Source organism: Triticum aestivum, chromosome 2A (genome assembly GCF_018294505.1).
Source record: "Triticum aestivum cultivar Chinese Spring chromosome 2A, IWGSC CS RefSeq v2.1, whole genome shotgun sequence".
Taxonomy (NCBI): Eukaryota; Viridiplantae; Streptophyta; class Magnoliopsida; order Poales; family Poaceae; genus Triticum; species Triticum aestivum.
Genome location: NC_057797.1, coordinates 5,879,447 through 5,901,600, shown reverse-complemented (window position 1 = coordinate 5,901,600; position 22,154 = coordinate 5,879,447). Strand labels below are relative to the sequence as shown.

Here is a 22,154-nt window from a genome sequence, read left to right as displayed (position 1 = left end):
ACTCATATGCTTTCTAATTCACTCCAATGCTATCATCTTTGATCCTAGGTACAAGATGGGTTACATAGAGTGGGCCTTTGGAGAACTATATGGAGAAGGAAGTACGAGGTTTAGATCTGAGATCAAAATCATGGAGAAAGAGTTGGCGGCCTTGTATGACAAATGTGTTGCTCAAGATAAGCGAGCTGGAAATGGAGAAAGCTCATCTTCCTCTACAAACATTCCTAGTATCCCGGTTCAAGCTGGGTACGAGTCCTTCTTATCATCCCGTTCAACAAGAATATCAAAGAGTGAGTTGAGGAACTACTTAGAGGATGAGGTTGCCCCTCGCAACAAGGCTCTTGATCTTCTTGGTTGGTGGAAAGACAATGCTCCTAGGTACCCAATTATGGCCAGGATAGCCAGGAGGTTCCTTACTATCCCGGCTACCTCCGTGTCTTCGGAATCTACCTTCAGCACGACCGGAAGGATTTTAGGTATGTCAACTCGTACTATTGAACTTTGGTTATAAACTTGTCAACTTCTCATCCTCAAACTATTTTGTCAACTTGTGTCGTATTAGATGACTATAGGAGTTCGTTAAAACCGGTTATGGTGGAGGCATTAGTTTGTGGTGCAAGTTATATCAAGGGTGCTCATGTTGACTTGAATCTGGTGGTATGTTTGCCATCTTTTCCTTACCTTTTTTTCTTTCTTTTTTGGTCTTGTTGTTTGTGATGTGAGCATTTGTCTAACATCCACACTTGTAGCCAAGGGATGAGAATGAAGAGGATGATGTTGAGAACATCAAGTCACCCATTGTGGTGGAGGAGATCAATGATTGGTAACTATTCTTCCTACATGTTTCACTTGTCATACGTTACCAAGTATTATTTATGTGAATGTTGATTATCTTACTTGTAGACGTTCATCATGTGGATGTTGATCTTGCTATTTTGGAGATGAATGTCAAAGTGATCTTTCTCATGTGAAGGCTACTTTTGCATTTCTGTTATGTTGGAACCTTTCAAGTCATGAACTATGAATTGTCACTGCTAGCTTGGAGATGAACCTCTCATTTGTGTTATGTTCAACTTGTCAATTGACATGGACTTGGAATTATCATTGCAAGTTTGTAATCGTGTCGTTCAATGATGATAAGACCTTATGTTTGTGGATGTGATATTTGTGCTTAACCTGATTTGTACCATCTTTTCTGTCAAAATCAGTTTGTGGATGTCCAGAAAACAAAGGAAATGATGTCCAAATTTAGTTATTCTTGCTGTCCAAATTTAGTCCAGTGCTTGCTGTCCAAATTAGTTGTTTGTGGCTGTGATATTTCCGCTGTTTCGGTCCAAACTTATCTGAAAACTGTAGTGATCACTGATGACTTGTCATATTACATCCATCTCAGTATGTGATGCCTAAACAGTAGAGCACAGCCTAGGTAGTAGCTAACAGTAGTGTTGTTGTTGTACTTTTGATTAATCTACTCTCCAAAACCAGCAGATGCCTAAACATACACTGCCTGGCAACAAATACGACCTAAAAGGAGCAAATATACACTTCCTGGCAACAAACAGGAGCTAAAAGCTGGCCGGTCCTCTCGGGCCTGACCGAGCTGGCACCCCAACGGTCCGGTCCTAGAATACTAGCTCGTTTGACAGTTTGGTCCGGTCCGGACCGGACCACCGGCGGCCGGTCCAAACGCCGGCTCGGACCGGGACCGGACCGGCCCGGACCGTGTCCAGGCTGAGCTATAATGGTTGAGCACTAGGATCGTGTCCAAACTATCAAAAATAATGTTGGACAAGCTATGCCAACTCTATCACATATATCATTCTAAACCGATCATTTCTTGTGTAGCTATCCATCTCAACATGCGCTTCTATGCTACACCTAACTGTTAGACAGTTTGCCTTTTAGTTGGCTAACATTCTAGCCCGTACATCTTCACAGGTCGAATCGTCATCTTGTAAAACATACCTTTTAGATTTTGGTGTTGTTGGCACTGTATGTTGCGCTCCAAAGGCTCATGCCCATAGCAGCAACCATCACCAAAATGACACAGTGCCTAAGCCTCGCTGCAGAGACCGACGAGACCATGTGCCTAAGCCTCGCCGAAGAGATCGGCGAGATCACGACCTCCAGCTCCCACTCCCGTGGACTCCATGGGCACCCAGGATACACCTCCAAGGAGGAGACGATGCCCTCTCATGTGGCCTAGTAAACCTGGCCTAGGGCTCCCCCAGGTGCCTGAGAAGGGAACAAACAAGGAAATGATAACGCCTCCAAGGAGGAGATGACATCCACACGAGACACCATCGTTTGCATCAGTTGCCCCGGGCAAGGATTCTCCCCGACCTTGTTGAGTAAATAACACTGGCGGTCTAAGAACTTGCACCGCCGGTGCACTTAAGTCACACTACTTGCAAACCAGAAAAACCCGTCGCAGAACTTGCGTTACGGGTGCAATCAAGTCACACACACCAGCTGAACCGCGCCGTCGCCCGGTTTTTTCTGTTTCGCTGTCACGCGCGGCGCACGTGAGGCCTCTGGACTGCATTGTTTTTTGCACAAAGACCCCTGGATCCAGGGCAAAAGGCGCATAGCCCCCTTTCCTCTGTTCTCTGCCTGTTCGTGTTCTTCGCCGATGGGAGAGGAGACAGGCGGCGCTGCTGGCGCGGCAAGCTGGTCGGCGGCAAGTCAGTCATCGGCGACGACGGTGGATCCGGCGATGGAGTTGCCACTCCTGAGGACCGAAGCGCATGGGAGGCCGATATACGGTAAGTTTTCCCCCAATTTAGTTAGGGTTTTCTCCCTTCGGCAATAGATGATGATCGCTGGAGCATTGTAGTAGTTTTATGACTTCAATGAGCAGTAGTAGTTAGGGTGTGTTGGTATTGGGGATAGCAGCTAGGGTTAGTAGTGTGTTTTTTGAATGTATTTATTGAATGCACTGTCCATTGTTGAATGTAGGTTATGAATCAGTGAAATTCAGTGTGGAGGTGCATCATGGTGGGTTTTTTGTGGGGAAGGGAGTGAATCTGACATATTTGGATGAGAAGATATGTTGGTTTGACAATTTGGACAGAAGAACTTTTTGCAGTGACTACATCTACTACATGCTAGCACAATTGAATGATCCTGATCATGAGAAAATTATGTATTGGTGCCCACCTGGAAAAACACTTGCAGATATGGTGGAAATCATCCTGGAAGTTCACTGTCAGAAGATGGCCAAAGCCTCTGTTCACTCAAAGGTACTGGTTTTGTTTGTCAGGCATATCAGAAAACCTGAGATGCAGGAGGAAGATGACATTGTGTTCAAAGGTTGCCCTGTTCTACCCAAAGTTATATTTAATCCACTTAGAAAGGACAAGAAGATGAAAACAGAGAAACTGTCAGAGGAGGCAGAAAATTCAGAGCAACAAGAAGATGCAGATATATCAGAAAATTCAGAAGTTTCAGAAGAAGAGTATGAATGTGATTCAGACATAGATCCTACTTGGTATGACAGTGATTATGGAATGGAGGAGGATGATGAGGAGTATGACAAGAATGTAGATGCTGTTGTGCACGATGCTTTGATTGAGAAAGGCAAAAGTATTGGTGCTGAGTACAGGCATGTTCCTGGGACAGATGATGTGTATGAAGATGATTTGCAGCTGCCAGAAGAGGATGACTGGGATAGAAAACATAAAAGTGACTCTGACGATGAGGAGTATAAGCAGAAAAAAAGAAGGAGAAACCCATTTATAGGTTTAAACCATTTAACCCAGCTGTTGACATGGAAAACCCTTAATTCAAGCTGGGCATGGTTTTTGATTCTGTGGAGCTCCTTAGGAAAGTAGTAGCACAGTATGCAGTGAAGAACAGGGTGCAAATTAGGAAGAAAAAAAATAATAAACAAAGATTTGAGGCAGTGTGTGAAGAGGGTTGCCATTGGAAACTAGTGGCTGTCAATGACAATAGGACACAATCTTTTCTTGTGAAGACTTTAATTGCAGAGCACACTTGTGAGAAGGTCTGGGATGTCAAAGAACTAACAGCCCCCTTTCTTGCTAGCAAATATGTGGAGAAGTTCAGAGATAATGAGAAGATTTCTCTAGCTACATTTTCAAGGAAAGTTTGGAAGAAATTTAACATGGAAGTTAGCAGACACAAGCTAGGTAGAGCTAGGAAAGCAGCATTGGAAGTGGTGCATGGGGATGAGGTGAAGCAGTACCTTGTTCGTAACAGTAGAAGATTGTCGAAGCAGTGCAAATTGGAGGGCATGTGCGAAGCATGTCACTGGCTTGGGCACCGTTTTAAATTTTTAAATAGGAGAGTGGCTCCCATTCCCGTTCAGGAGGGAGATGGCGAGCATTGCTGCCGCCACAACGGTCAACAACCTCCGCGCCGGTTCCGCCACAAGCAGCAGCGAAGCCGCCGCACCGACACCAGCACTGCCGCTCCCCCCACGTATGTTCCTGTGCCCACAACTGTGAAATCCTAGCCCACGGTCGATGCCGACCACATGGAAGAGAACCCCGGCGCTGTCCGCAACAACGCCGAGGAGGAGGGGCAAGGGGGAGGGACTGTTGGCTAGGTTACTGTTCGTCTCAAGTAAGCAAATTTTATGTAGTAAATGGTCATCAACCAGCATTTTTTTAATCTAAAAAGTGAGATCTACCTCCTTGGCATGCTAAATCTTTTCTCCTAGTTAAGCTACCTCTGAAAACTCGTGCATTTGCTTCTTACATAATGTCTCCATTTGCCACTTCTTCACCAGCCGGCCTGGATGCATGGCCGGCAACTAAATAATTGCACATGGTTGGCAATCACTCTCTGCAAGACTAAAATAACCTAGTATGTTAATTTGTTTCTATTTTCTTATCTTTCGTCACAAAGACATATAACCATACGTTTGTGTGCGTACGTGCGTACGTATGTGTGTTGGCATCTTGTTCAGTAGAGGGAGGGAAATTTCCTTCTGCACAAGTGCATATAAAAAGCCTGCCATCGCTCCACCAGTACCACCAACCCAAAATAAGACATCTCAGGCTCCAAGCGCAATGGTGACTCACTTTGCAGTAGCTCTCCTGACAAGCCTCCTTGCTCTTGCAATTCTTGCAAGCTGCAACGTAGAAGGTACGTAGGTACATGCACATGGTCATATATTTGCAACTCTAGTTTCCAGGAATACTTACGCTAGTTTGTAATGGTTGAGATCTGAAGGCGACATCCTCTACGCGCAAAGGCAGGCGTGGGAGGACCCCAACAACGTGCTGCAGAGCTGGGATCCAACCCTTCCCGATCCCTGCACCTGGTTTCATGTCTTTTGCTCCAGCGACGGTTCCGTTGTCCGTGTGTATGTTCATTTTTCTTTCTCATTTCTCCGGCCTTGTTTAAAGGATATACATAAATATGCCTCTGATTGTTTGTTTCCACTGTGCATGCGGTGCAGGGATTTGGGCAAGGCGGGCATCTCAGGCCCCCTGATTCCGGAGCTGGGAGGTCTTCAGCATCTTCAGTATCTGTAAGAAGATCTGCAACCTTGCTGCCAAGCAGAGACATTGCTGTTGCACGTACACTACACCAGGGATTGACCTCCTCGTCTTTGCATGTAGTGAGCTGTATGCAAATAACATCACCGGATCGATACCAGCGACCTTGGGCAACCTGACAAGCCTGATCACTCTTCATCTCTATGACAACCTTCTCACTGGAGCCATACCGGCCTCGCTCGGGGCCATCCGGACGCTGCGTTATCTGTATGACTTCTGGTCACATTACAAGTATTACACAAAGATGAAGAAATGATAATTAACGTGCATTGCAACATTGTATGTTAAACCACCAATACAGAGAAGGTGCAATCTTCTAAGTACAAAATGACAAGTTTTGTTTCTTCCTTGCAGGCGGCTGAACGGGAATATGCTGACTGGCACAGTTCTGCCGGAGATTCTCTCTCTTGTTCTTGTGGGGAACTTGGCTGAACTGTGAGTAGTGCAGCTCATTTCAAACACCACATTACTTTTACTAATGTTCCTATTTATTCCCGGTCAGTTGAACCGAGACACCATATTAATTTCTTATTCATTATCTTGCAGTAATGTTGCCAAAAACAATCTGGAAGGCACTGTCAGATCATCTCGACGGCGCAGAGGTATATAAGCATATATGCGCTCGTGTATTTCTTTGTGGCGGGGAGAAGTTCTCGTGCGACAAGGCTGATGTTACATCGCTACCAATAATGCATGATAGCACTACTAAAAAATCATAAGAAAATATGAAAAAATTGCGTCTAGGCACTACTGTACAATGATCTTTGCATTGCAATAAATTTGATTTTAAAAGATAACATGTATTAGGTGATACATAAAGCATAAACTCTTCTCCCCGCAAAAGAAGGATAAACTGTTCCATAAATATTAGTGGTACGCCCAATATCTCTTCATAGCAAAAAATATGATCTTCTCATACTATGAATGTGTAAACTAAATTCGTATTTGAAATTTTCTTAGATGGCATATAAATTTTAGGCTAAAATTTTGAAAATAGATCGGAAATAACATTTGGTAGTGCTCTTGTGTGATGTTGCACTCCTTTTGCGATCTACACCTTTGATGGTTTAGGCTTTCCATGTGGTTATTCCTTTTGTATATGCATTTATTTATGTGTTCACGCAAATAATTGCTCACTTGGCATCCTTGCAGTGGCCTTCATCATCCAGGATACACTCAAGACTGCAAGCTAAGCAGGATCTAGAAATAATGGAACTGGAAGCAAAAACTGAAAAGATTCGTCTTTTAGAGCTGTTAGCCGTAGGGACAGCTGAAGTTAATGGACCTAATTACATCCCATTATTTAAAGAGGAACCCATGAGGTTACCTCTGTCCCCGCAAAATGAAATGAGTATGAACGTATGAACCGGTACAACTTTGTTTATGCATGAACATATGAAATGAATATGAACATATGAAGTTCTTTTTCTTCCGAAAAGGAGGTTATCCCCCGGCATCTGCATCGGAGTGATGCATGAGGCCATCTTATTAATAAGCAAAATATTCAACAAAGTCTCAAAGTCTCAAATAACAAAAAAGGCTCACAAAGAGCAAAAGCATGAAAACGAGATAGCCACAACCGGCGGAAAAAAGATAGATAGGAAACTAAACACCTATCCTATTACATGACCGCCATCCAAAACGGTTGAAGATAGCTTGTGCTACCGTCTCCCAATAGATAGACCCAGTAACCATACGCTCCCTGGCATCCGTCGGAGTGAGTAGCGACCACATACGGATTAGTGTAGTGGCCCGAAAAATAACCTGGAAGAAATGAATATGTGTTGTTCTGTTAAAAACCAAATCGTTCCTGCAGTTCCATATAGCCCATAATAAAGCACATACTCCTATACGAATATGTTTCGCGGTTTCTAACTCAACTCCATCCAGCCATGTCCCGAATAACGTGTGGATGGTATTGGGAGGAGTAATGTTAAACGCTATGTGAACAGACCGCCATAAAATTTTCACCATTGGCCAATCAAGAAAGAGGTGTTTGACAGATTCATCATGTTCGCAAAAACTACATCTTCACGATCCTGTCCAGTTACGGTTCGTCAAATTGTCCTTAGTTAGAATAACTTGCTTGTGGACAAACCACATAAACACTTTAATTTTTAAGGGCACTTTGACTTTCCAAATATGCATAGAACGGTGAATAGTGCCAGAATTGATAATATCCAAATACATGGATTTCACTGAAAACACTCCGTTCTGAGTTAGTTTCCAGTGCAACTGGTCTGGCTGTTGAGAGAGGTGAACATCCATTAATATTCTCACAAGATGGAGCCAGGCTTCCCAACGGTTTCCCGCTAACGTCCTCCTGAATTGAATATTTAGATGGTTGGACTGTAATACTATTGCAACGTAAGCATCTCTACGCTGAACAATATTATAGAGAGAAGAATTTGGAGAGCTAGAGGCGTCTCCCCTAACCACGTATCCTCTCAGAATCTCGTAGAAGTGCCATTACCAACAATGAATTTTGTCCTTTGGAAGAAGACTGATTTCACTCTCGTAGAAGTACCATTACCAACAATGAATATTTCCTTCAAGCTTGTCTGATGAAAGGTCAAGAAGCCCTATCTGAGATAGTCTCCCCATACTTGCGGGTATCCTCCCTGTAAGGTTGTTGTTTGAGATGCGTAGCATCAAAAGATTACGACATTGCCCCCAGGTATACGATAATTGGCCAAACAGTTTATTTGAGATCATATCCATATACACAAGATTTGGGTGAACTCCTAAAGCAGAGATATATCCCTCTATTTGATTCCTTTCCAGACAAACTCTGACTAGGCTTCTGCAGTGTATCAAACTTGATGGTAGTTGTCCATTCAGGTTGTTATCAGATGCAGTTAAATTCTTCAGCCAGCCTCCAGCGCACAACTCAGGTGGCAAGTGACCAGATATATTGTTACCATCCAACTGCAGTAGCTCAAGATCCATTAAGGTGCCAATTTCTCGAGGAGCTTGTCCAAATAATTGATTGTAACTGAGTTGCAGGGTGGTGAGCTTTGTCAAATTTCCAAAGATATCGGGGATAGAACCTATCAATTTGTCTGTGCTAACATCCAACCGTTGTAAATTCACCAGGAAACCTATTTCTTGTGGAAGGTATCCAGAGAACTGATTATCAGCAAGGAACATGGTAGTGAGCTTACTCGAATTTCCAAAGAAGTTGGGGATGGAACCTACGAGGTTGTTTTTGCCAAGATTCAATGCTTTTAAATTGGCAAGTTTACCTAGTTCTCGAGGAATACACCCAGAAAGTTGGTTCTTGTTAAGTTCCAAATCTTCCAGATTCACCAGGTAACCTAGTTCTGGAGGAACTTTCCAGGAAAGTTGGTTATCCCATAGATACATGCCAATGAGGCTAATCAAACCACCAAAGGAATCGTGAATGGAACCCATGAGTTTGTTCGTGCTAAGATCCAACATTTGTAGATTCACCAAGTAACCTAGTTCTCGAGGAAGATACCCTGAGAATTGATTACGGTAAAGGTACAATGTCGTGAGCTTAGTCAAATTCCCAAATGTAGGGGGGATGGATCCCATGAGTTGGTTCTTGTTAAGATCCAAATCTTCAAGATTCAGTAGGTAACCTAGTTCTCGAGGGACTTGACCGGAAAGTTGATTATCCCATAGATACAGAACAGTGAGGTTAATGAGACACCCGAAGGTATCGGGGATGGAACCCTTGAGTTTGTTGAAGTTAAGATCTAATATTTTCAGACTTACGAGGTGCCCTAATTCTGGAGGAATATGCCCGGAAAGTTGGTTACCCCATAGGTACAAGGCGGTGAGGTTAATCAAACCCCCAAAAGTATCAGGGATGGAACTGGTGAGGTTGTTTTGCCTAAGAGACAACTCTTGCAAATTCAAGAGATGACCTAGTTCTTGAGGAATATATCCAGAGAGTTTGTTATCACCAAGGTACAAGAGAGTGAGTTTAGTGAGCTTCCCTAAACTTCTTGGAATATGGCCTGTGAGGTTGTTGCTCGTTAAATCTACACTAATTAGTTTCTGTAGGTAGCCTAGTTCAGTGGGGATGGGACCAGATAAGTGATTGGCTGACAAGTCAAGCCCCACTAGACTCTCTAGGTGTTTTATTTGCCATGGTATTTCACCGGAAAGTTCATTCTCCTGGAGCATTAGGTGCCGCAGGTTAGGCAAGGGTGATGCTAAAGCGGGTGGGAGGGAGCCCCTTATCTGATTGTTGAAGAGGTGGATACTCGTAAGAGTACGCAGCGCCGTGAAGTTGAGGGTGCCGAGGTCCCCCCTCAGCCGCAGCCCCGGCAGAGAGATCTCGGTGATCACCTTCACCGGATGCTTGCTGCACTCGATTCCGTGCCAGCTGCATGGCCATGTACCATTGTTTCCCCTTCCCCGGATGCTTGCTGCACATGATGTCATGCCAGCTGCATGGCCATGTACCGTTGTTTCCCCTTCCCCAGTTTTGCAGCTGGGCTGGGTGGCTTTGGAGTGTGGATATCCAGGCGAGGAGGGCTCCTGCCTGTTCTTCCAGGGTCGGCACGAGAGACATGGCTGGTGGAAACGTGGCTAGTAGGAGAGCGAGTGAGATGAGTGTGAGGAGAGGGGAGGTCGCCATGACTTGCATGGTAGGAACTGGTTCTTTGTTTATGCCTGTGAAACGTCACGGAGTCATCTTATATCAGTTTCACGATCCTTGGCATTTTTCATGGGTGTAGCTCCCACACCCGACTCTTTAGTCTTGAGACAGCTCCATGTACGGTTTGAGTCAGTCCTCGTTTGCTGTGTTGTCCGTTTCTTTTAGGCGTGACTGTGCTGCTTCCGCCTCAGCACCTATCATTGGCTGTATCGTGGTGGTTGCTTTGTAATACAAAACCGGGGGAAACCCTTTCTCGGAGTGTACTGCTAAAGACTCACCATCAGCAGATTGGCGTACGCCAGTTATATTATAGCACGATCAGGACAGGTCGTCCGCCCAGGTCCAAGGGAAGGCAAAAAAGTCTGATTCCAGCTGAAAAGTTGGACTCGATGGACGCCAATGATCAGTTTGATTCCAGCTGCAAAGTTGGACTCCACGGAAGGTTAGACATGGACACTTGATATTGAGCTTCAGATACTGTTCAAAGGAAATACGGCATGCCGACATGTTTCGCAAATGTATATGTTTAGTGGATACGATCATGTTGTAGCACGCTCACTGTGCTTGCAGATTGCTGTTACAAAAACGATCATTTGTGAAAAAACCAGCATAGTCATGCATGTACAGATATTGCTTCCATCGTATATTCATGCCAAAAAAAGGACTGTAGAAGACATAGATATTGCTTCTACACTTCCGCAGAGACGGACGCCCGTCGTCATTGCCGCAAAATGCCAGGTGCTCCGCATGGCGCTCCAAGAGTCGGAGTGGTTGGCGATGCAGCCAGCGACGACGGTGAAGAGAGGAGCATGGCTCCGAGGAGAGCAGACCCGCGCCGCCCGGCACATGGCGGGCATCTTCATATTGCCGTCCTCCTCCGCTTTGAACAGCGATGATGATGATGACGCGCCCGGGGACACCGACGCCTACGCCGAGTCCAGCCACCGAGATCCCAAGGGGAAGCGTCCGGCAAGGAAGTGGTGAAATCAGCCTCTAATTTTAATTCGTATCAAGTCGTTAAGTGATGAACTCGGGTGGCGGGCACTTTTCGATCGGATTGTGTTAAGTTTCTATGTCCAATCAGATTATGTTTATATGTTATCTATGCCAGATTTCTACGTTCTATGTTGATCTATGTAGGAACAACGTTTGTATATGGATTAGAGTAGCGTCGGTGCTAAAACTGGCAGATCTCAGGTAGGGGGTTCCAAGCTTGGTGATCTGAGCTAGATGGTAACAGGAGAAGTAGGGACACAATGTTTTACCCAGGTTCGGGCCCTCGTCATGAGGTAAAACCCTACATCCTGCATTGTATAATATTAACAAGAATTATACCTAGTTTAATTATGGTACTAAGATGCTTACATTAGTTCAAGTTCACTATGCTTTCCAAGGAAGTACCTAGGTGGTATATAAGAAATTACATGGCACAATCACGTCATCCATAGACATAGGCACTACTGTGTAGGAATGATGAGCCTAGCATGTATAAAATCAATATGATTTGCACATGCTTTAATCGTTGATAACTCGTCACTGGCATGCCGTGCCGTTGGTCTGCGTGATGGACTCGGCTCAAGGCATTGAACTGCAACCCTGAGCATGGAGTATATTTCTCTAGTGGTTGCGGCATCTGGTAGCACGAGCCTCAAGTCCAGCAGATCCTTTAAGTAAACATCATTATTTTTGGTTCTCAATGAGAGGGATGAGAGCAAATCACCTGGATGGCATCCTGCAAATAACTCCAAAACAAGCACTCCAAAGCTATATAGATCACATTTCTCTGTCACATTGTCTGTATATGCTAGCTCTGCAATTATTATAATCTAATTAGCGTATGTATGTGCTGCAAGTAAATTGATCAAAGATCATCATAATGATCAAAATACATCACATCCACAAAACTAGTTGTTAAGGTTTGATTTTTGTTTACCTGGGGCAAGATAGCCTTTTGTCCCTGCAAGCCTTGTAATATTCTGGCCATCAATATCGAGAATTTTAGCAGTACCGAAGTCCGAAATGCAAGCTCGATATTCCAGATCAAGCAAAATGTTGTTGCTCGTTATATCTCTGTGGACTATTGGTGACGAACAATCATGATGCATGTATGCCAAAGCATGAACCACGTCCAGTACAATATGTATCCGCCTTCTCCAGTCTAACTCGATTGCTCTTGCATTGGATCTCAATATTTCCGCTAAGTCACCTCTATCCATATATTCATAGATAAGGAACCTTCCTTGTCTAGAGGAACAATACCCAAATAGTTTGACGATGTTTCGATGTCGAATCCGCACCAATGCCTCTATTTCAGAATTGAACATTGCCTCGTTCACACAACAGTCATCTTGTATCGTGTGTATCTTCTTCACCGCAAATATTTCACATGCTGAAACTCTAGCTTTGTAGACAGATCCATATCCCCCTGTTCCAATGCAATGGGTCTCACTAAAATTGTTGGTTGCTTCCACAATTTGCTTGAACACATTTGCCCCATCAAAACTCCAAATAGAGAATACTTTTTCTTGTGTAACTCTAGAATTGACAATTGACTTTGATTTGTTCCTCTCATGTCGGAACACCAATATATATACAACAAGAACAAGACATATCGTAGTAGTAACCATGGCTAGTGCAAGTGTTTTGTATCCTTTCATCTTCCCTCCATTCTGGGTTGGACTACTACAAGGGGGCAATCCTTTCACAACACCACATATCATCTTATTATGCATGAACCATTGGATTGGAGCTCCTCGGAAGAGTTTACTCTCTGGTACTGGCCCTTCTAATTCATTATAAGATAAATCAATCAATGTCAGGCTTTCCATTCTCTTAAATGACGATGGGATCAAGCCACTAAGTTCATTGTTTGAAAGATTCAAAGTTTCTAGCATGGTTAGACTACTAAGTTGGCTTGGTATTGCCCCACTAAATGAATTTTCACTTAAATCCAACTTGTCCATTAAGTTGTGCAACACCCCTAACATGGAAGGGATGCTTCCTCTGAAGTTATTTTGTCTCAAATTAAATGAGCGAAGCATTAAACAATTCTCAATTGATCCTTGTACCAAACCGCTTAGGTAATTTGATGACAAATCTAAAAACTCCAGACTGGACAATGCCCAAAATTCTTGTGGTATGCTTCCATGGAGCGAATTGTCTGCGAGGTTCAGGTGGAATAACTTTTTAAGATTGCCAAGTTCTCTTGGAAGCTCCCCTTCAAGCTTGTTTGATGAAAGATCAAGTATCCTTAGTCCAAACAGCTGCCCCATACTTGTGGGTATTTTACCCGTGATGTTGTTGTTTGAGATACTTAGTTTGTTAAGTTTACGACACTCCCCCCATTTATAAGATAATTGACCAAATAATTTGTTTGATCTCATATCTATGTACACTAGATTTGGATGAGCTCCCATCGCAGAAATATCTCCTTCTAGTTGATTCATTTCAAGACGAACTCTGACCAGGCTTGTACAGTTTAACAAGCTTGATGGCAAAGATCCATTCAGGTAATTATCTTCTGCAGTTAAATTCTTTAGCTGGCCACTGATGCACAAATTGGGTGGCAGAGGACCGGAGAGGTAGTTATTGGAGAGCTCGAGTTTCTCAAGATTTGTTAAGTTGCCGATTTCTCGAGGGATATGTCCAAACAATTGATTATCACTGAGTTGCAAGGTAGTGAGCTTAGTCAAATTTCCAAAGGTATCCGGGATGGAACCCATGATTGTGTTATTGCTAATAACCAGATCTTCTAGTTTCACCAAGTAGCCTAGTTCTGGAGGAATAAATCCAGAAAGATGGTTATCCCTTAGGTGCAAGCTAGTGAGTTTAACCAAATTCCCAAAGGTATTAGGGATAGAACCAAAGAGTTTGTTGATGCTAAGATCCAACCCTTCTAAATTCACCAGGTAACCTAGTTCTGGAGGAATAGGCCCAAAAAGTTTGTTCTCCCAGAGATACAAGTGAGTGAGGTTATTTAGACTCCCAAAGGTATTAGGGATGGAACCCATGAGTTCATTTACATTAAGGGACATCTCTCGTAAATTTAGCAGGTAACCTAGTTCTGGAGGAAGATATCCACATAAATAATTTCCTCCAAGGTACAAGATGGTGAGTTTAGTGAGATTCCCTAAAGTTCTTGGAATAGGGCCTATGAGGTTGTTGTTGACAAGACCTAACCAGACAAGCTTCTTTAGGTACCCTATTTCACTGGGGATGGGACCAGACAAGTGATTGGCAGATAAGTTAAGCGAAACAAGATTCTCTAGTTCTCCTATTTGCCTTGGTATTTCACCAGAGAGTTTATTCTCCTGGAGCATTAAGCACCGTAGGTTTTTCAAGGATGCTAAAGCAGGTGATAAAGGGCCCCTTATCTGATTGCGTTGAAGAAGCAGGAACCGGAGCTCTCTGAGTGACACAATGCCGGGAGGGATCCTCCCGGTGAGCCTGTTGTGCGAGAGTTGGATGCTCGTCAGGGTCGCCAACGCCGTGAAGTTGAGGGCGTCGAGCTCCCCTCTCAGCCGCAGCCCACGTAGAGAGATCTTGGTGATCACCTCTTGGTGCGTTGCCTGGTACTTGCTGCACTCGATGCCGTACCAGCTGCAGGGCCAGTTAGTGTTGTTTCCCATTCCCCAGAATTGAAGCTGGGCAGGGTGGCTTTCTAGTGTGTCTTTCCAGGCAAGGAGGGCTCCTGCTTGTTCTTGGAGAGACGGCACTGCCATGGCCTGGAGAAACATGGCTAGTGGGACAGTGAGTGAGATGAAGCGTAGGAGAGGGGAGTTCTCCATGACTAGTCGCATGGCTGTGGTTGGAGCTTGGGTCTTGGTGTATGCCTCCGAAACTGTGCGCAACTTCACCTTATAAGCAGCATCATGGTAGGTAGACCGCCCATTAGGCTCCGCGTACGACTGGACGCAAGGGTCCTAATTTTACGGAAATAATGTCGCCTCGTCTTAGCGTGGAAACCGTGTCCAAGTAAATTCTGGTTCTGGGCGTTCTTTGTAAATTAACCCTAGAATTTTGGACTGGAGGCTTTAAGCTTTTGTACTGGTCGAGGCAAAGGTCTGCAAAGTAGTGAGCTTTGAGGAGTTTAAAAACAAAAGGCAACGTACGTGTTTCGCGTGTATATCTTTCCCTTTGTTGTCCCTGCATAAGAAACCACCAAAGAAAGAAAAGGTGAGCATTGGATTCAACGAAAAGATCTCTCTGTGCTCATGATTTTCAAGGGGGTAGAATGACAGGTACAAGTGCACTAAGCTTGAACCATCTGTAAATAAACCTGAGTGCGCTCGTCCCAAACTGTGACCTCATGTTGACCGTTCCTGATGCTAAAGCTACTCCGGTGGCCGAAAATTAAGGATAGAAATAATCTAATTCTAGCAAAGCTCGAGCAATATTGACCACTGATAACTGAGTTAGCAGTAGCGCAGGTCAAACCACCGCTACTGCTAAAGGTTAGCTGTAGCGCCCTAGCAATAGCTCGGGACCCCGCACTACTGCTAGGGTGTTACATAAAACATGGGCACATGCAAATGACATCAGTCGACCGGGAGGTTCTGCTACTCCGGCGGTGTGGTGTACATTATGGAGGCTACAAATTCCACGTAAAGTTTCAATATTTTGCCGGTGTTTACTACATGGAATTCTGCCCCTAAAAGGTATGCTCGCTAATAGACACGTCGGGGCAATTAGAGGGTGCCCAATTTGCCATCAGAGCTCTGAAGATATACACCATCTATTCTTCACGTGTATTCACTCGAGAGATATGTGGAGCCGCCTTGGATTGACATATTTCATCAACACTGCAGCAAATGTTGATCGATCTGGGTCGGTCATTATGGAGCATATCTTGTCAATTCACTACTAGGAAAAAGCCTAGCAGCGGCGCGGGTTTTGGGTGTATCAGTAGCACGGGTGCCCGCGCTACTGATACGGCGCCACAGCTAACTTGTAGCAGTAGCGCGCGTTGACACACGCTACTGCTATACATGGTTAGTTGTAGCGTGCGTTGCAAACAGCGCTACTGCTAATTAGCTGTAGCGGGTCTTATACCCCGCGCTACTGCTATTACTTTTAAAAACAAAAAAATCCCGATCTCGTGTGTGCTGTCAATGGCAGCAATGGTAAGATCTAGCGATGATTGGCGTCGCCAGAGGCATGAACGGACAGCGGAAGACCAGATCCAGCAGTGGCTGTTGGAGAGGGCCCGTTTCTATGGCAGAGCCAGGCCGCGGCGTGGGGCTCCTCTTCCCGACCATGCCAGATAGCTCCGGATCATCCATGGCGATGACCTGCACGGGCATGGACATGGGAGGGTGAGTCAAACCAGAGGGAGAGAGAGAAAAGGAAAACAGAGGGAGAGAGGAAGGTGATGTAGGGAGCAGCGGAGCTAGTCACCGGCGGCAAGGTGCTCCGATGTGGTGGCGCGGGGCGGCGGCCTCCTAGACGCCGGTGGAAGACCGGCGAGCTCCTAGACGCCGGTGGCGCGAGGCAGCGGCCTCTTTCGGCGCCATGGAGGAGGATGGGTGCATGGGCAAGAGGTCCATGTGAGAGCGTATGAAAAGTGAGAGGAGATAGTGGTGGAAGAGAGGATGCATTTGGGGGAGGAGATGGGGATTCGGCCGAGGATATGGCGACTTCACCTACCTCGTACTTAGTAGTAACGAGGGGTATAAAACCGCGCTACTACTATCAACTTAGTAGTAGCGCGGGTTTATACCCCTCGCTACTACTATGGCATGTGTCGGGGGGCACGGTAGAGACCGCTTAGTAGTAGCGAGGGTTAAAAACCCGCGCTACTACTATCAACTTAGTAGTAGCGAGGGTTAAAAACCCGCGCTACTGCTAATTAGCAGTAGCGCTTCTTTTTGTGCCGCGCTGCTGCTAAGATTCTGTGTATAAGGTTTTCCCTAGTAGTGATTGATCAAACGCCACTACCTCTAATGCTAACATTGGAGATTGAACAGGTGGTAGTGGTGGGATGTTGGTATCTCCGGTGGACACACCACCTTATAACATATAATGAGAGTTGCCCGCGTTGGTAAGATGGCCTTTATCGGTCTTAGCAATTACATACAACTATCAGCGAGCCATGTTGAAGATAGTTGTGACAGAGGAGGCAAGATGGTTGAAACCAGACACAATGTTCATCAAACTCAATGGACCCAGCCTTTTTTGTGGATGAAGGAGTTGGAGCTACGGAAGCAATTATTAGAGACGAATGAGGTATTTTTCCTTGCAGCTCACTGTAAGCTTATCCCCTATGCAGCGGACGCAATGACATCAGAGGCAATGGCGATGAGGGACAGACTGAACTTGGCAAACAACATACGGTTCCAGCGGGTTGAAGCGGAATCCGACTCTCTAACGGTGATCAACTGTTGCTCCTGTCAAAGTACTTGGTGGGACGTGGCGGCAACGATATTCACGGAATGTGTGGACATCTCTACCTTAATTGGAAAGCTCAACTTTAAGCATTGTCTTTGATTAGCAAATCAAGCGGGGCATGTGCTAGCTAGTTTTAGTATTGTAAAAAAATTTCTTCTAGTTGGACTAACGAGCCTCTAGATTGTTTGGTCAGCAAGCTCGTAGACGATGCATCTCTATTAATTAATCAATAAAGCTAGCCATGATGGTCTTTCTTAAAAAAAGCGGTAGAACGCTCAGCACTCAGCATCTATGTGTAACTCAAAAAAAAAACGGCTATGTGTGAGGGGATGAGCGGAGAGTAGAGAAAGAGACACAGCGTCAGATGAAGCCTTTACAGATAAGGAAGCAGAGGCCGGGGAGACAGGAGCGACGTGGGTCTATGAATACCTAGTACGTCGCTCGCAGCCTTGTTGACTAACCGGAGAAAAATATATAGTACCCACAAAAAAGGAGAGCGACTATTATCATCGGACATTGGTGGACACTCGAGTGAAGCTTTTCTTCGTGCGCACGCGGACTATAAATACCGGCCTTGGAAGTAGGATAGGCAAGCAGCACAGCAGGACACACAGTTCTGAAAGCCTCATTTCCCAAGAAAATAAAAGCTCTCAAACCCTCAAATATCAGCACAACCAGATATACCCATGGCATTCTTGGGTAGTAGTAGAGCTGCCGGCCGTCTCATGGTGCTCCTCCAGATGGCTCTCTTCGTCATCGTCTCGGCGCTCATCATGAACAGCTCCTTGTGCCTTGCAGCGGCCGGCCAGGATGACATTGCAGGTCAGACCGTGCTTAATTCCAAACTGGCTGCTATTGTTGGAACTCCGCCCACAGGATTGATCATATCACAGTACGACAAACACACGCACAAAAAACTTTTATAGCCAAGGGCTTTTGTCGTGCCCTTTGTTTCTCCTCTTTTTATTTTCTGTTTTCTCCACGTTGATACTACAAATCTCACGTACCAGTACGCATATATATATATATATATATATATATATATATATATATATATATATATATATATATATATATTCTCAGCAAGGACTGGACATAGTTCAAACCGACTCCAAGTATACGGCAACCGATTCGAAGTAGTTCCCGTACGGACACAAGTTACTTTCCTAATCTAATGACCCGGCAACGCTGATTACAATTACTAATTCTATGACACGCAATTGACCAAATACAATTCCTAGACGGACTATGACACCTAGACCAGACTTGTAACCGGACTCAACTCTAACTGCTTAAACCAACTACTCCTGCATATACACGTATACTATCAGGAGAACAACTAAACTAAGACAAGATTATTCTAACAATCTCTTCCTAATCTTGACTTGTCATCTCCTCGTGCTCTTCTTCATCTTCACTCGCTGGAGATCCACGACTTGATGATCCAAACTCCGACGTATGATCCGGACTACCAGCCCACACGGTCACATCTACGCGTGCAACGTGCAAGACTGGACACATCATCAGTCTTCACGTCGTACAACTTAACTGGTCACTGTCCCACTACACGTCAAGCTTGATCTTCAACTGTCATATCCGTACACTAAGTATGACCCGCCCGGAAACATGCAGTGCCTCCTTGCTCTGCCATGTTGTGCCACCGCCATTGCTTGGCCGCTGCCTTGCACTCGTCCGCACCATACTCCTTGTACTTACACGCAATAGATCCACTCTCCACTGCTCGCACACCTCCTCGCTTTACGATGGTTTTACCTACCACCGTCCGCCTTCGGCATCACACCGAACCCACGCTGGCCGCAACCAGGACGCTCCACGAGGACATGGACATGACCCATGGAACACCGTGCACACCGCTTCCACTTAAACGAATCCACACAGAGATGAGCACTTGGACATGACGACGACTCACACACGCAACGACGATGACTGACTGTGCAAACTCGCACGACTCCTTGCTCATCCGACTCCCCCGGACTATGACCTTGATGAGTCCAGCGCCACACCTCGGCACCACCTCTCCCATCAACGATCTTCCTCCACCGCCTTGCCGACAACAGCCCGCCATCTCCCTCCATGTCGCTCTGTTGAACGACGATCATAGAACCTCCTGATCGCCGCATCACCCCGCCCCGAGGCGCTAGTAGGTCGCCACCCCGGGGCAAACGCAGCTTTAAATCGACCTTGCTCTGATACCAATTATTGGAACTCCGCCCACAGGATCGAACACATCACAGTACGACAAACACACGCACAAAAAACTTTTATAGCCAAGGGCTCTTGTCGTGCCCTTTGTTTCTCCTCTTTTTATTTTCTGTTTTCTCCACATTGATACTACAAATCTCACGTACGAGCACGCATATATATATATATATATGTATATATATATATATATATATATATGTATATATATATATATATATATATGTATATATATATATATATATATATATATATATGCATCGTCTCAGCAAGGACCGGACATAGTCCAAACCGACTCCAACACATATATATACAGCAACCGATTTGAAGTAGTACTCGTACGGACACAAGTTACTTTCCTAATCTAATGACCCGGCAACGCTGATTACAATTACTAATTCCATGACACGCAATTGACCAAATACAATTCCTAGACGGACTATGACACCTAGACCAGACTTGTAACCGGACTCAACTCTAACTGCTTAAACCAACTATTCCTGCATATACACGTATACTACCAGGAGAACAACTAAACTAAGACAAGATTATTCTAACAATCTCTCCCTAATCTTGACTTGTCATCTCCTCGTGCTCTTCTTCATCTTCACTCGCTGGAGATCCACGACTTGATGATCCAAACTCCGACGTATGATCCGGACTACCAGCCCACACGGTCACATCTACGCGTGCTACGTGCAAGACTGGACACATCATCAGTCTTCACGTCGTACAACTTAACTGATCACTGTCCCACTACACGTCAAGCTTGATCTTCAACTGTCATATCCGTACACTAAGTATGACCCGCCCGGAAACATGCAGTGCCTCCTTGCTCTGCCATGTTGTGCCACCGCCATTGCTTGGCCGCTGCCTTGCACTCGTCCGCACCATACTCCTTGTACTTACTCGCAATAGATCCACTCTCCACTGCTCGCACACCTCCTCGCTTTACGATGGTTTCACCTACCACCGTCCGCCTTCGGCATCACACCGAACCCACGCTGGCCGCAACCAGGACGCTCCACGAGGACATGGACATGACCCATGGAACACCGTGCACACCGTTTCCACTTAAACGAATCCACACAGAGATGAGCACTTGGACATGACGACGACTCACACACGCAACGACGACGACTGACTGTGCAAACTCGCACGACTCCTTGCTCATCCGACTCCCCCGGACTATGACCTTGATGAGTCCAGCGCCACACCTCGGCACCACCTCTCCCATCAACGATCTTCCTCCACCGCCTTGCCGACGACAGCCCGCCGTCTCCCTCCATGTCGCTCTGTTGAACAACGATCATAGAATCTCCTGATCGCCGCATCACCCAGCGACTTCATCGCCCGCCCCGAGGCGCTAGTAGGTCGCCACCCCGGGGCAAGCGCAGCTTTAAATCGACCTTGCTCTGATACCAATTGTTGGAACTTCGCCCACAGGATCGATCACATCACAGTACGACAAACACACACACAAAAAACTTTTATAGCCAAGGGCTCTTGTCTTGCCCTTTGTTTCTCCTCTTTTTATTTTCTGTTTTCTCCACGTTGATACTACAAATCTCACGTACCAGCACGCATATATATATGCATCGTCTCAGCAAGGACCGGACATAGTCCAAACTGACTCCAACACATATATATATACGGCAACCGACTCGAAGTAGTACTGGTACGGACACAAGTTACTTTCCTAATCTAATGACCCGGCAACGCTGATTACAATTACTAATTCTATGACACGCAATTGACCAAATACAATTCCTAGACGGACTATGACACCTAGACCAGACTTGTAACCGGACTCAACTCTAACTGCTTAAACCAACTACTCCTGCATATACACGTATACTACCAGGACAACAACTAAACTAAGACAAGATTATTCTAACAGCTATTGCATTTTTTGTTCATCATTATTAATGAAATTGAATGATTAACTAGATTTGCGTTTCTTGTCCAGGCTCTGGGTCTCGGTGTATCGGACAGAAATGCTCTGGGGGAACTCATTGCTGCCGTGGTGTACCACTGGTTGGTGACCGACCCTAATTAGCAATAGATTAGAGGTGGGCGTGCGGCAAGCCATGTGACACATGTCTTTCTTTCCGTATGAATAAATGGTTGAATAAAGTGTTTTGTCTATACAGCCAGGGGTCGGGGTATTCTTTATTGAAATATGATCTTATTTCAAAAAGAGATTGCTTCATTTTATATGGAAAATCAAATACAGCAAAAAAAACTTCTACAACCCGATGGGCAAATACACCTTGCCGAAGCAAGAAAACCAAAACACAAAAAACACCCTCAACATAGTGACTATACAACGCAAAGATCAACCTCCTAAGCAAGGTAGTTGGGAGATGCAGCACCGGTTATCTGGT

At 45.2% G+C, this 22,154-nt stretch overlaps 3 protein-coding genes and 1 long non-coding RNA gene across 4 annotated transcripts; 2 read left to right on the top strand and 2 right to left on the bottom strand.

The window, feature by feature from the left end:
- Positions 1-5,036: 5,036 nt before the first annotated feature.
- Positions 5,037-6,721, top strand: LOC123184175 (leucine-rich repeat protein 1-like). The gene is made up of 7 exons (XM_044596339.1): positions 5,037-5,112; positions 5,200-5,332; positions 5,429-5,500; positions 5,592-5,759; positions 5,883-5,963; positions 6,075-6,130; positions 6,681-6,721. The coding sequence occupies exons 1-7, from the start codon at positions 5,037-5,039 to the stop codon at positions 6,719-6,721; spliced, it is 627 nt and encodes a 208-aa protein (XP_044452274.1).
- A 1,135-nt stretch (positions 6,722-7,856) lies between these two features.
- LOC123184174 (leucine-rich repeat receptor-like serine/threonine-protein kinase At1g17230) lies at positions 7,857-10,140 on the bottom strand. Its single transcript, XM_044596337.1, has 2 exons — positions 9,902-10,140; positions 7,857-9,864 (listed from the first exon to the last, which is right to left on the bottom strand). Exons 1-2 carry the CDS (start codon positions 10,138-10,140, stop codon positions 8,058-8,060), a joined length of 2,046 nt encoding a protein of 681 aa, XP_044452272.1. The 3' UTR covers positions 7,857-8,057.
- Positions 10,141-11,402: 1,262 nt separating this feature from the next.
- Positions 11,403-14,966, bottom strand: LOC123184173 (MDIS1-interacting receptor like kinase 2). The gene is made up of 2 exons (XM_044596336.1): positions 12,095-14,966; positions 11,403-11,971 (listed from the first exon to the last, which is right to left on the bottom strand). Exons 1-2 carry the CDS (start codon positions 14,958-14,960, stop codon positions 11,619-11,621), a joined length of 3,219 nt encoding a protein of 1,072 aa, XP_044452271.1. The 5' UTR covers positions 14,961-14,966; the 3' UTR covers positions 11,403-11,618.
- Positions 14,967-18,072: 3,106 nt separating this feature from the next.
- LOC123186943 (uncharacterized) lies at positions 18,073-21,915 on the top strand. Its single transcript, XR_006493756.1, has 2 exons — positions 18,073-18,369; positions 21,737-21,915. It is a non-coding gene; the product is annotated as an uncharacterized lncRNA (long non-coding RNA).
- Positions 21,916-22,154: the final 239 nt, after the last annotated feature.